Source organism: Lithobates pipiens, unplaced genomic scaffold, assembly GCF_037356315.1.
Source record: "Lithobates pipiens isolate NorthernLeopardFrog02 unplaced genomic scaffold, aLitPip1_a1.2 Scaffold_28, whole genome shotgun sequence".
In the NCBI taxonomy this organism is placed as follows: domain Eukaryota; kingdom Metazoa; phylum Chordata; class Amphibia; order Anura; family Ranidae; genus Lithobates; species Lithobates pipiens.
The window spans coordinates 53,361,487-53,376,990 of NW_027507789.1; the positions used below are offsets into that span (position 1 = coordinate 53,361,487).

The window sequence follows — 15,504 nt, forward strand, 5'->3', positions numbered from 1 at the left end:
CAACAATTACGCACGTAGTGACATACAAGTGGTTTTTCGGCTCTTTAGCGCCACACTTTGGACTCCTTCCGCTAATTTTGTGTTAGTAGAAGTTTGGTAAGTGTTGATTGTCGCTTTTCTTTTCGCGTTTTTCATTTATCGCTTTTCATTTCGTGCTTTTCAGTTTGTTTCTGAACGGCCGTTCGTCAAAAAGACAGACAGAGATAATGTGTTATTTATTATTGGCCGTGGAGTTATTGCTTTGACATTATTTTTTTGGTTGAATAATGATTTGATTTGGTATATTTTCTATATTTTTGGATGCATAGAATGCACCTTTTGGTTATTTTCTATTGGCAGATAGCATGTCTAATTATTTTTTTTAATTTTTTTTAATGCACAATAAAAAAATTGTGGAGAATAATACTTGGCTATGTGTTTTTTACTTCAAATGACAGTTTGGGAGTAGGCAGTTACATTTTAAAAAATACCATGTAAAATTAACACGGGACACCAACATAGTTGTATCTTTGTTCCCGCTTCTGCTTCCGAACATGCCTGTTTGTACTTTGGACTTTTGTCTGACGGACTTGTGTCCACACGATCGGAAAATACCACAACACACATTTGTTAGCGGAAAATTTGAGAACCTGATAGCCAACATTTGTTGGCGGAAAGTCTGACAACAAATGTCCGATGGAGCATACACACGGTCGGACTTACCGCCAACAAGCTCATATCCAACATTTCCCGTCGGAAAATCCGATTGTGTAAATGCGGCATTAGAAGTGGCTCTTGCAAATAGCAGAGGGAGGAGAGAACAGACAGAGATCACACTAGATGCTTTGGATTATGGCAAGTATACACTATAGAAGGATATGTTTTGTTCATTTTTTATTTCATTTTACAACCACTTTAAATACAAGCTGCAAAAGCATAATGAAGTCATTCACTCTACTCGCTTTACCAAAGGAATAAGCAGAATTTATTTTACATGCTTATAAAAGTTTTAAATGGTTAGATTAGCGAAAGTTTCTCCGTTTATTTCCGATTTCAAAATTCGGCCTTAATAAATACTGGTGTGAAATTAGGTTCACTGTGTCACAGTGAGATTTGTTTTTCACTTTGAAACCCTTGACCTATACATTCTGTTGTCATGCATCCACATTGAAAAAGTTGGCTTCATGTGACTTTTCTTAAGGTCACGGTCAAGAACTTCAAGAATTGTCTCAGCCAGTCTATGGTGTCCACTGGATGTAGTCAAATGTCTTTCAATCTGTCATGCGGCAATGGACAATTAGCATGGTTTTTGTGAGCAAAATAGAATGCCTGAGTAATAAACATTCTATCAGGTCCTATTTTGTCTTTTTTTTTCTCCCCGCATAATGGCATTTCAAACATATATACATTTTGTGATGCCAATTTTTATTTTATTTTTTGCTTCAGTAATTACAAATTAAAATGATATAAGGTAATAAAAAGAAAAATAACAAGCATGTTCTACTTCCCTGCTCTGTGTAATGATTTTGCACAGAGCAGCCCTGATCCTCCTCTTCTTGGGTCCCCCGCTAGCACTCCTGGCTCCTCCTATTCTCTGAGTGCCTTCATAGCAAGCTGCTTGCTATGGGGTCACTGGTGTGTGCTTGCTCCCGAGCCCTACTCTGTGTGGTGCCCTGGATCCCTCCTCACTGGTTGTGATTGACAGCAGCAGGAGCCAATGGGGGTTAGTTACGAAAGGCAAATCCACTTTGCACTGCAAGTGCAAAGTGCACTTGAAATTCCGCTTGGAAGTGCAGACGCTGTAAATCTAAGGGGTAGATCTGAAATGAGGGGAAGCTATGCTGATTTTATTATCCAATTATGTGCAAGCTAAAATGTTGTTGTTTTTTTCCTTGCATGTCCCCCTCGGATCTACAACGACTGCACTTCCAAGTGTACTTTCAATGCAATTTCAAGTGCACTTGTAGTGCAAAGTGGATTTGCCTTTAGTAAATAACCCCCAATGTCTCAAAGCCAATAAGGAGGCAGAGACCTGGGAGAGCAACTTCTGTTGTGCACATCACTGGATCACAATTGGGTGCCATTAGGTACATATGGGGGAGCTGCATACTGAAGGTTTTTTTTTTATCTTCATGCATATAGTGCATGAAAATAGAAAAACTTTCAGCCTTTAGAACCATTTCAATTTTGCAGACCTGCCTTGCTATTATTAAAATATATTATAATAAAATAATACACACAGTGTTAGCCTCCGTACACACGGTCGGAGATTCCGGCAACCAAATCCGTCAGAGTAATTCCGACTGATTAATTCCGGAAGAGGTCCGGAAGTGATGTTGTATACACACGGTCGGACAAAGTTGTCGGAAAATCCGATTGTACATAACGCGATGACGTTATTTAGTTACAACGGGACTACGTTCAGGCTAGTAGCCAATAGCTTTGGTCTAGGAATTTGATCTGAGCATGCGTGGCACTTTGTCCGTCGGAGTAGGCTACACATGATCGGAGTATGTCCGATCGGAGCATTTTGTCGGAAAATTTTACCGGCAAGTTGGAAAAGTTGACTATCCGACCGTGTGTACAAGGGCTGAGAGTCAAGACAGCAGCAATGTGCTGGTAAAGAAATCAATGTCAGGGGATAGATAGGTGGAGTTCTGTAATCCAGCAGGCAGGGACCATAGCAGGCCATACACAGTGAAAATTTCTTTCCTGCAAGAAAGAACTTCGCATGAACCCCCCATCAACATCGATCGATCAGGTTGGTACATTCAGTTTGCCTATTAACGATTCAAATTGTGTGTGGCCAGCCTAAGGAGCACATTGGATATCTATCAGATCAACGGCTGTTTTCTGTATTAAAGGGATAAAAAGTGAGTTAATGTGAATAAATATGATTTTTGTTTTCATTTTGCCCTTGAACTTTAATCTTACCTTGTTTACTGGCATGCTGATGTACTATACATTTTCTAAAGAAAAACTTGGTACACTGAATAGGTAACAAGAGTCATTGTAGTTTTCTTTTGTGGCTAACAGTTGTTCTTTTTCTTTTCTTTTTTTTTTTTCCTTTTTGCAAACAAAGTGAATGGGAGAACTTGTAAGTCCTTTTCCCCTAAATGTTCAGTTAAAATCCTTATTAAATTCTATGTTACAGGGCATTTTTATTTTCTTTAAATTACTTACTTTTTTAGTATATTACAGCATGTGATCTTTTTTTTTGTACAGAAACCAATCAAATGTTCGAAGGATGCATACAGCGGTGAAACTGAATGAAGTCATAGTCAAAAAATCTCACGATGCAAAACTTGTTCTTCTCAATATGCCAGGCCCACCTCGCAATAGGAAAGGAGATGAAAACTGTATCCTTTTTTTAAGCTAAATTCCAAAGCAGGGTGAGAAGACATCAGAGTTCTTTGGTGTACCGCTGCTGTTTATTTCTGTTTATTTATTTTTTTATTTTTTTATTTATTTATTTATTTATTTTATTGTTTTTTTATTTCTGTGTACAGAAAAAAAGCAAACAAATTAGACATATAACCTCCGGCATCACGAGTGCTAGTACATACGTTTCTCATAGCAACCTTTAAAACAGTGGCGGCTGGTGCTCAAATTTTTTTTGGGGGGGGGGGCGCAAACAAACTGAAAATACCCCCATCAATTGCAGCCTCACTGTGCCATCAATAACAGCCACTGTACCATCAAACGCAGCCACTGTGCCCATCAATTGCTGCCACTGTACCATCAAATGCTCCCACTGTGCTCCATCAATCGTAGCCACTGTGCCATATGAAATGCTGCCAGTGTGCCCCCCCCGCCCGCCGTCTGTACTTACCCTGTCTCGGTGGCAGTGGGACAGCTCCTCGATGTCTTCTTTTATCCTCTACTATGATTGGATGTCTGATAAACATCCAATCACAGTGCCTGTGGTTTTAGCCAATCAGGTGATGGGTAACAGATCCGAGCACCTGATTGGGGTTTAGTGTTAGGAAAGCGAATATTAATTAATTCTAACACAGCTGAGTGACCTACCAGCACCCAGCATGGTGCTCGCAGGTCACCTTTTTTGATACCTATTAGAACCTATGGCTCTAATCAGGTGCTTAAAAAAACCTGCCACTGTAATTCAGGCGCCCAGTGCCTGAATAGGAGGTGGCAGCGGCAGCCATAGATAGATTCATGCAATGCATGAATCTATCTATTGGTGCTAGAGGGGGTGGTTGGAGAGAGGGGGCGGCGGCCGTGTTCCCTTATGGACGCACCGCCACTGCTTTAAAAGCACCATTGAAGCTCTTTAATTACCTGACATCCACGCTATGGCCGAATGACAGCCACAGCGCGGATGTGAATTTCCTGGAGGCCGTCATATGAAGGCCTCCCCTGTGCACGCTCCCTATGGAGTGCGCTGTGGTCACCGAGACTTGGGTGATCACCGATCTGAGTAAGGGGCCGGTCCCAGCCCCTTACCATGTGATCAGCTGTCAGCCAATGACAGCTGATCACATGATGTAAACAAAAGCTCAGTGATAATTTTTTCAAGCTGACAGCGGAGAAAAAAAAGCCGATCACCGGCTTATCTTAAAGGGAGATATCGGTCCCTAAGTGGAAGAGGCAATTATGCCTCATTTATACCAACCAACAGTGCCCAAAAGTGCCACCTATCAATGCCCACAAGTGCAACCTATCAATGCCCACAAGTGCCACCTATCGATGCCCACAAGTGCCACCTATCAATGCCCACCAGTGGTGCCAATCAGTGCCACCTAGAAGTGCTGCCTATCAGTGTAATCGATCAGTGCCCATCACTGCCACCCATCAGTGCCCATCACTGCCACCCATCAGTGCCACCTATCGGTGCCTATCAGTGCCGCCTCATCAGCGTACATCAATGACAGACAAAAATTACCCGTTATAAAATTTTAAAACAAAAAAAATATTTTTTTTAAATTCTGTCTTTTTAATTAAAAAACAAACAAAAATGCAGAGGTGATCGAATACCATCAAAATAAATCTCTATTTGGGGTAAAAAAAATGATAATAATGTCATTTGGGTACAGTGTTGTATGACCACGCAATTGTCATTCAAAGTGCGACAGTGCTGAAAGCTGAAAATTGGTCTGGATAGGAGGGGGGTTTAAAAATGTGAGGCCTCTGGAGTGAAGAACTGAGGCTATGTCATTGCATCCTATGATTCTCAGGCATGTGTCGTGTTTTGTTTTAAATGATATACCTTATGCCGGTCATAGATTGCCCGAGATTTGAACCATGTATGGAGAGGATGAATGTAACCAAGTTGATCAATTAACTTGGGTACAAGCAGAATGCCGGATTTCACATGCGATTATTGCTAGCGGCTGTTATAGCCACTAGCAATTATCTCTGTTTTCTCCTGGTGGGGAAGGCTTCCCCTGCCCACACACCCCCTGCCTGGAGAACACAATGGTTTCCACAGGAGGGACTAAGGCATTTTCTTTTCTGCAATCGTTTTTTCTTTCTCAAGACATGTTAAAAAACATGATTTTCACAGAATGCAATCAATATTCAGAGAAAATATTAGGGCCCATTTACACTTGCTTCACCTTTAACACACATTAAAGCACCTACCTCTTAAAAATGCTTTGATTATACTTTCTTGAAGTTTTAGTGAAGCTTGGCAAGTTCCCTGTGTGTGTTGATTTTAGATTTGTTTTAAAGGGGCACAGTAGAACTCCAGCTCAGTGGTACCCCCCACTTAGAAGATCCCCAGCTCATTAGTACCCCTGTTCAGCAGATGCTTGACTTAATAATACGCTTGTTCAGCAGTACCCCGAGATCTGCTGATCCTCTGCACACTCAGTCCACCCTCTCTGGTCCCCGCTCACCTTCTGCTATAGTGTTCCCATGTTGCACACCGTGTGTGCTGTCTGCTAGTTGCTCCATTCCAGTCCAGACCCCGCTCACCTTCCTGCCGTTCCATGCCGCACACCAGATGTGATGTCTGCACCAGACTCTTCCAGAATATATATATACATGAACCGTAAGTAACTGCTGATGACATCTTTCTGGTTCACTTGTTGGTTTACCAGGGCATCCAGGGATATCTCATACTTGCAATACCTAGAAAACAAAGTAAAGCTAAAGCTGAATAAAAACCTCTCAAAAGCTGCAGGTGCTTCAAATGAGCTTTGTTATAGACTTCTATGGAGGCTTTGAAGATGCTTCGAAGCACCAAGAAAGTGACATGGGTTATCATTTTTGAAGCAAAGCAAACACAATGTGTAAACAGGACTGTAAGCTTACCATTTTATTTACTGACGGGTGCTTTGATTGATATTCAGAGAGCTTTAAAAAAGTGTGTCCAATACCACATTTCGAAGCAAGTGTAAACAAGCTCTTAGGACAAGGTGTTGAGATGTATACAGTGCCTTGAAAAAGTTTTCATACCCCTTGAAATTTCCCACATGTTGTCATGTTACAACCAAAAACGTAAATGTATTTTATTGGAATTTTATGTAATAGACCAACACAAAGTGGCACGTAATTGTGAAGTGAAAGGAAAATGATAAATGGTTTTCAACATTTTTTTACAAATAAATATCTGAAAAGTGTGACGTGCATTTGTATTCAGCCCCCTTTACTATGAAACCCTCCTGTGTGTAATTTAATCTCAGTATAAATACAGATGTTCTGTGAAGCTCTCAGAGGTTTATTAGAGAACCTTAGTAAACAAACAGCATCACGGAGGCCAAGAAACACCCCAGACAGGTCTGGCATAAAGTTGTGGAGAAGTTTAAAGCAGGGTTAGGTTATAAAAAATATCCCAAGCTTTGAACATCTCACAGAGCACTGTTCAATCCATCATCCAAAAATGAAAAGAGTATGGCACAACTGAAAACCTACCAAGACATGACCAACCACCTAAACTGACAGGCCGGGCAAGGAGAGCATTAATCAGAGAAGCAGCCAAGAGGCCCATTGTAATTCTGGAGGAGCTGCAGAGATCCACAGCTCAAATGGGAGAATCTGTCCACAGGAGAACTATTAAGCCCCATACACACTATCAGTTTTTCCTTCAGGTTTACCAAAATCATGTAGTACAAGGGCCTACCTGATTGCATACAAATTGAAACTCCTAAGGTTTGACCTCATATTATATGATTTTGGTAAATCTGAAGGGAAAAACTCAGCAGAAAAACTGATAGTGTGTATGGGGCTTTAGTCGTGCATGCCACAAATCTGTGCTTTATGGAAGAGTGGCATGAAGAAAGCCATTGTTGAAAGAATGCCATAAGAAGTCTATTTGCAGTTTGCAAGATGTGGGGGACACAAACATGTGGATGAAGGTGCTCTGGTCAGATGGGACCAAAATGTTAGTTTTTGGCCTAGAAGCAAAATGCTATGTGTTGGTGGAAAACTAACAATGCACATCACCCTGAACACACCATCCCCACCGTGAAACATGGTGGTGGCAGAATTATGTTGTGGGGATGATTTTCTTCAGCAGTGACAGGGAAGCTGGTCAGAGTTGATGGGAAGATGGATGGAGTCAAATACAGGGTAATCTTATGCCACGTACACATGTAGCAGACTATCCGGTGGACTTAGTCTGGCGGACTTCCCACCGGACTGTCCGCTGGACTTTCCGAACGAGCTACTTGCCCACACATGGTACTTTTTCAGCGGACTAAGTCCGCCAGACTATCTGCCATACTTTTGAAATGAACGGACTCGCCCACACACGCGGAGGAAAGTCCACTCATTTTGAGCACGTCTCCAGGTAGCCAGGGCCAGCGAAGGAGGAGTCGCTGGCCCCATCACCTGGTATGGACTTAAAGGGGAATCCCTACGCCGACCCTTGTCCGAGCATGCTACCTGGCCAACCAGGAAAGGGGTTGGGGACGAGCGAGCGCCCCCCTCCTGAGCCATAACAGGCCGCGTGCCCTCAACATGGGGGGGTGCCTTGGGGAAGGGGGGGCCGCGCAGTCCCCCCACCCCAAAGCACCTTGTCCCCATGTTGATGAGGACAAGGGCCTCTTGGTTGTCGGGGTCTGTGGGCGGGGGGCTTATCGGAATCTCATTCACATAGGGTGGGGGGCCGGTATCCGGGGGCCCCCTTATTAAAGGGGCTCCTGGATTACGATAAGCCCCCCGCTCGCAGACCCCGACAACCAACGGCCAGGGTTGCCGGGAAGAGGCCCTTGTCCTCGTGAACATGGGGACAAGGTGCTTTGGGGTGGGGGGGGCGTGCGGCCCCCCTTCCCCCGAGGCACCCCCCATGTTGAGGGCACCCGGCCTGGTACGGTTTAGGAGGGGAGGGGGGGGGGCGCTGGCTGGGTAGCGTGCTCGGACAAGGGTCTGATGTGGACCTGGGGGGGGACCCCACGCCGATTTTTCGGCGTAGGGGTTCCCCTTTAAGTCCATACCAGGTGACAGGGCCAGGGACGCCTCCTTCGCTGGCCCCGGCTAGGAGACGTGCTCAAAATGAGCGGACTTTTCTCCGGCGGGAAAAGTCTGTTCATTTCAAAAGTACGGTGGACTGGCACACGCACGGCCGGATTGTTCGCCGAAATGCGAGTCCGGCGGTAAGATTGGAGTGCAAAACTACTTTCTAAGTCCGCCGTACTTTTGGGTAAAAAAAAGTCCGCCGGAGGCTACACACAGGCGGATTGTCCGGCGGACTTGAGTTTGCCGGAGTTTTCCACCAGATTGTTTGATCGTGTGTACGCGGCATAAGTCTACTATTGTTGCAGCAACTAGTAATTTCAGTCTGTAGGTATTTAGCACTGGCTAGATTTAAAAAATTAAAATATAAAACATCCTTCCAAGTTCATCAAGGCTCTCTCAGGCTGCTCAATTTTTGTTGCAAACTACTATAGAAGAATGTTAGGAAACTCAGAATACATTAACCTCTAGTCTGTTAACATATGTTACCAACAGTTTTTTTCAGCATTTTCATTTACGTTGTTATGCTCCTGAGCTGCTGTTTTCCACAGATATGGAATTTTTAGAGGTCCTCACAGAACATTTGGACCGAGTTATGTTAGTTCGTGGGGGAGGACGAGAAGTTATTACCATTTATTCATGAAGACAAGAACCCAGATGAAGTTTTTGCTGCACTTAACAGGAGCCTTCGAACCTCTCTCCAAATTCAAGAGGTGGTACAGAAACCAGGAGAGGTGGTGGGGAGGCATATGGTCAGTGCTCAGAAACTTCACTTGCTTCCACCATTCCCCTCTAATACCCTCCTTACATGTGAACTGCAGCACCAGATCTTCCATTCCAGCACAAGTGCAACTGTTCCTCATACCTTCATCAGAGTGCCACTGATGAAGTTTATATATGAATCTTTACATAAAGTCTATGTACCTTTCTTAAACTGAGCCGCACTGCTTAAGACGCTATCGATACTGGCCCTCTTGTGCATCCTGTGATCCACTGTTCCACCAATCTCTCCCTGACACAGACTTGGAGAACACATGGGTTGTACTGGCAGAAATCAGGAGATTCCCCTTCATCTTCACCATAAGGTGATAAAGACCAATCTCGTTGATTAAGGCATTGGTGTGGCAAGATAAGGGAGAGAGGGGGGTATTCACCAGCATGCTTTATCGTTCCAAATGTTCCTCTCTCTATGCCCTTTTCTTGAACACCACCATTTTCTCCTCGGCTTCAGCAATTTGATTTGTCGGAATTTGGGGAACAGCAGAAACAATGGTTACATGAAAAATGTTTTTTCTTCATTCAGACTGCACGTACCCTAAAAGAATGGCAATTGGAATGTTGATGTTTGAAAGCAGCATCCAGAGCTGTATGGAAGACCACCCAGCTGTGCAGGAAATCGAGAAAGGGCTGTCTTAACATATTGTCTGATGCCGAGGAGTATGTTGCAATAATAATAATCTGATGCAAAAAACAAAACAAAAAAAAACAATTGTATCTGCCTTTTACTTTTAACCCTTTGCTTTATAGGCTTGCCTTGGATGAACTGTGCCAGAGGAACGGTGCACAGTGATTATACCAACGTTCTAGACAAGCAAACTGAGTCAACAGTTTGTGTTATTCTAGATCAGTGGCAGGGAAACTACTGCACCTTTCAGAGACTGTGAGCTAATCCCACTATTTCACCCTGCATGGCCTAGGATACTGGAAAAAAAAAGCTGTCTCATTCATCTCATGCTACCCCAGTCATTATTATTTCAGCTGTGATTTGGGCTTGCTTTTTGGCCTTCCCCTCTGCATATACATGAACTTCTATCCCAATGACAGATCTGGAAAGATTTCTGACGTTATGAATTGATCTGTGATTTTGTTAGATGGAAATCTATTAAAGTGATATAAGGCCGGTATTGTCCTTGCACTCTTGAAGCCTCACCTTTTCGTTAGGATTTTTTGATCTTGAAGGATTCTTCTTCTTTCGAGGAGCCGGTCTTCCAGAATTGGTCAAACTGCTCCTTTGTGTTTCAATTCCTACAAGTCCTTTTTCTTTATTTTATTGTATTCTCACACATGGTTCCTTTGGGTGAGCCCCACTTTCTTTTAGTAGGCTCTATAATCTTAAATGAGCACGCCAATAAAATGCAGTTGAGGTGTGAGAAATCATTTATAGTGCCATGTCAATAGAGCTGTGATTTTCAGCTATATGTGGTGTTGTGTGTGTTCGACACCAAGCACCACGTGTATATAATTTTTTTTTAAATAATTAAATATTATATATATATATATATATATATATATATATATATATATATATATATAAATATAAATGTTAACATATAGAAAATAACTCAGACTACAGAGGTCTGCTGTTTAAAATGAAGTGAATTTAACGATAGAGTGAGCATGTAATACAGTAAAATTTATCAAGTGTAGCACATTTAGTCTAAATATTTTTATAACTGTTTAATAGCCCAAGCTCCTCAATACCTTGTATAAATGATAAAAAATATTATTGCAAAGTCTATATATATATATATATCTATCATTTGTATGCTTATATAGTGTTTTATTTTTGATTCTGGTGGTTTCATGTTTAAAAATGAAAAGTGTGGTGTTTGCTATAAACGTATTCTGTCCTCAACCTCGTGAGATACTGTTATACACACTAACCACATGGGCCCAGCAAAAAGAAGAACTGCATGATGCCATCCTCTGATCTAACTCAGATTTTTTTTATTTGCTGTTTGAAAAGCAGATACACTTGAAATGAGGTCCCCCTCTTCATTCTGAGCTTGAGCCACCAATGTAGTGAGTCCAGTGTCAAACAATCCATGTGACTGTGTGTGAAGTAAGGAATTCACCAGCTTTGCATGATTGTGATTTCCAACTAGAGTTTTTTTTTTTTTTTTATTACTCATGCTGTTATATGTGCAAAGATGTACCTCACTCATAACAGTATACCAACTTACTAAATTCAAGGAGGCAAGGTTTAGGCAACTGTGCTTTGCCTATTTAATATTGCCAATGACATAATGTTGGTCTAGCTGGGAAGAATCCTTGGGTTTTTGCTACTTAAAGTGCCTCTAAGAGTGGAAAAACTGGTTCTCTTTTTGCTCCAAATGATGTCCACAGACAGCTAATGGCAACAAATGGCATTTAATTATAATCTAGTGGGGTCTTTGTTTATAACTTGTAGAATAGGATGAAAATTATAACATTTACAGATGAACTGATTTTTTTAAGATCTTTTTTGGAAAAAGTACCACTTCCAGATGGAGCTGAGAAGCCGATGCAAGTCTGTAGTCTATATATTATTTGTCATTCAAAAGAACTGAGTAGAAAACTTGCAATTTTACTCTGGCATAGACATACCATATGTGGGACTAAACCAGAATAAGGTGACTGGCAGGGCAAGGAAGGGAATAACCTTGGCAAGGAAAGGCCATCTGAAATTTGTGATACATTGAGGGCACAATGAAAAGGTATATGGTCAATGTCTTGTGTATTTGGTTTCAATTGATCCCCGGCAGCAAAAGAAAATGCCAAAAACATCAGTCCCGTGAAAACTCTTCAGTCTGTGTAGAAGCTTAGTTCTGACTCAGCGGGGGTGTCAGCTGCAGAGGGCTCACTGCTTCCACAAAGAAAACAGGAGTCCTACCTGCAGTGCTGATTTTTTCCCGCAGGGGATCATATAATAACATTTACACAATACATTAATTATATATCTTTTCGCTGTTCACCCCAGTGCAACAGTACTGATTTTTAGCACAGGACAGTTTGGATTTAGATAACATTTACTAAGCAGATTCAAAGCTCTCCATTCAAATCCACTGGATCCCTCATCATGATAATGTTATATCATTACAATTCTGGCATGCTACCTAACTTTAAATTAGCCTAAAAGATAACACCGCAAAGGCCCACATCCAGCGTTAACTCTTGCTAGATTTTCCAGAACTTAAATCTTAATGTGAAAAAGTTTTTTAGTGACTAGTGATGTGTTGGAGAAGAAAGCTATCAAGAGACCAGAATACATGGACAAATTTGCTAATAGACGGTATTTCTGTGAGGCAGAATCTGGGCATACACTTTTTTGCTTCTATGCAGACATATCAGGGACCTTTGAAAAAATGTTATTTTGGTACCAGTTATTACATCTCTAGGAATAAAGACAAGATTTGGGCACTGCTCAGCCCCTAGTTCTGAGTCAGAGAACTAATGCTTTACAAAACTAAGCAGGATATCTGCTCAAGATTCTTCCAGTAATCCTATGCTGCTAAACAAATATGTTCTCTCCCTCTCTCTCTCTAAATATATATGTATATGTATGTATGTATATATATATATATATATATATATATATATATATATATATATATATATAGGAATGTGAGGGAATAAGGATCTTGACACTCTCATGGCAGCTTAGATATGGGCAGGTGGGAAATTTATTAGTATTTCAACAAGTTGCACTATGAAAGCCAGAGTAACCTTGTAGACACAGCTTAATTTCAGTAGAGGTAAAGGACTCCCAAAAGCTTGAAGTTTTGATTTGACTCACTTTGTGCTATATATATATATATATTTACACAGACACACACATGCACGCATATTGGATATTTATATATGTGTTTTGAGAATCCACACGACCAATGTGATTGACAAGTCCCTGATGCACTCTATGTTTTATGTAAGTCCCAGTAACCTAGCAAGTGTGCTACTTCCCTAGATAGCTAGTAAAGAAAATGCTTTAACCTTTAGTTTATAACTATGACTATAGATTTAACCCGTGTACAGATATTCCTGTTCCAAACCAAATGAAACACTGCTACACATACTGGCTGCTTTTTATTTATGTATCCTAAAGAAAATAGTTTCATGTTTTGTGTAGTTTTTTGCGGTGTGGTTCTCATTGTGGTTGAATGCTACCTTACTTACTCATACAGCTTTAATGTGCCGATTTCATTTGTTTTGAGACTCCTGTCAGCACAAAATGCAATAAAATTAATTTTATTAAACCCTTCCCCTGTTGTGTTGAGTTTTGCCCTTGTACCATTTTTTTTCCAACTTAGTGGAAAATTCCTCCTGATCCAGTGCATAAATGTCTTTTTTATTTTTTTTGGACCTTTGAAAGCTGATCAGTAGGCACATGAAGAACCATCCAGCGCTCAATCCAAAGAACTTCCCTAAAGCACTATGGCAGGCAATGGTTTCAATGATGCAGCCCTCCTCAGACTGGGCGATCTTCAAGATACTGTTGAAACATACACAAGAGGGCACAAATGTATAGTGCATTACCACCAAAACCATTTACTAAAAAAGCATAACAGTGGTATACTCACAAAAGAAAAAAGTATAAAATCAAGCTTATCAAGTACACAGCTCCAGCAGGTGAGACAGGTATCTACATCTGATGCCACACAGTGGAAAAGCTTACAGAGCTCTGAGGAAGGGGGGTCTGTCCCCTGAAACGTGTAAGATTTTCCACTGTGTGGCATCAGATTTAGATACCTGTCTCACCTGCTGGATCTGTGTATTTGATAAGCTTTTTCTATCCCTTTTTGTGAGTATGACACTGTTGTGCGTTTTTAATAAATGGTTTTGGTTATAATGCCTTAGGCATTTGCACCCTCTTGTGTATGTTTCTCCAGAAAGCAGTGAAATTATGCTGTTGTAGCGTATTGACAGTTGAATGAGTCCATAGGTATGTTTTTTAGGTAAACTTGGCCATGGGGGAACCAGTGCTTTTGCAGGAAGAGTGGAATAGGAATGCTACTGTACCATCAAATGGTTGATGGAAGATTTCTAATGGTAAACGCATAAGGTGCACAGGTATTTATTAAAAGACTGAACTCCTCCTGACAGGTCAGCATCTACTACTCCCTGAACCATGTTGTTGGCTGAGGGATGATACAATTATGTAGCACCTGCATGGTAGTCTATTTCCCAAATCACCAAGGTCACTTTCTGTGATCATAATGAAGCTATTTTTCTGGCAGTAAGGGAAATGCAGGTCAAGGATACTAAAGCTTCAAAAGCAAAACAGAGTGGAGAGGGATAGGAACGCCTGCAAGATTTTTTATTTTTTTTTGCTGTCTGTGTGCCCATTAGGGAGATTCATCCTCTCTATTTGTCATGTTTATTTTATCATTGAAAGTGAAATAAAAAAATAAAAATAAAATAAAAATTGCAGGAACGGTAAAAGAGGGGAAATTTTCCAATATGGACAACCATTGATTCCCTCACTTTGCAGAGATTTCCTCTAACTTCATGGTTCAGCTACAGCTCACAGAATCCATTAACCACTAGAGATCCGCGCTATAGCCATATGACGGCTACAGCGCGGACCTCCTTTGCCGGGACTACGTCTATTGACGTCGTCCCGTGCACGAGCAGCCTGTGCGCCCCCTGAGGGGCGCGCGCGGCACGCTGTGATCGGCGAGTCTGAGACTCGCCTGATCACGGATCCGAGCAAGGGGTCGATCCCGACCCCTTACCACGTGATCAGCTGTCAGCCAATGACAGCTGATCATGTGATACAACGGAGCCGGTAATCGGCTATTATGTCAGCGTGAGGAGAAAAAAAAGCCGATCACCGGCGGCCGTGATCGGGACATCAGTCCCGATCACGGCCAGCTTACCAGTGCCCACCTGCCCCCCTCAGGAATAAATAAGTGCCCCCCGTAAGTGCCACCCAGCAGTGCCCACAGTGCCACCCACAATCTGCCTCAACAACGGTGCTGCACCCCAGTGCCACATATCCGTGTCCATCAGTGTCATCTACCAGTGCCCATCAGTGCCACCTATCAGTGCCCATCAGTCCCATCTATCAGTGGTACCTATCAGTGCCCCTTAGTGCCACCCATCCGTGCCCATCAGTGCCGCCTTATCTGTGCCCATCAGTACTGCCTTATCTGTGCCTATTAGTGCCGCCTTAACTATGCCTATCAGTGCCCACCAGTGCAGCCTATCAGTGCGCCTCATCAGCGCACTTCAATGAAGGAGAAAAATGACCTGTTTGCAAAATTTTATAACAAACTATTAAACATGATTTTAAAAAAAAATTTATTTTGCATCTTTTTTTGTTTGTTTAGCAAAAAATAAAACTCCCAG

The 15,504-nt window shown here is 41.9% G+C and overlaps 1 protein-coding gene across 2 annotated transcripts in view; it reads left to right on the plus strand.

The window, feature by feature from the left end:
• SLC12A5 (solute carrier family 12 member 5) overlaps positions 1–13,414 on the plus strand; it is a 140,644-nt gene extending 127,230 nt beyond the window's left edge. The window contains exons 24-26 of one of the 2 annotated variants that reach the window (XM_077459239.1): positions 3,062–3,076; positions 3,205–3,338; positions 8,949–13,414. In XM_077459239.1, coding sequence (XP_077315365.1) covers positions 3,062–3,076; positions 3,205–3,338; positions 8,949–9,040 — 241 coding nt within the window. In that variant the 3' untranslated portion in view covers positions 9,041–13,414. The remainder of the gene's footprint in view (positions 1–3,061; positions 3,077–3,204; positions 3,339–8,948) is intronic. The other variant, XM_077459240.1, reaches the window with a different exon arrangement.
• The last annotated feature ends 2,090 nt before the right edge of the window (positions 13,415–15,504 follow it).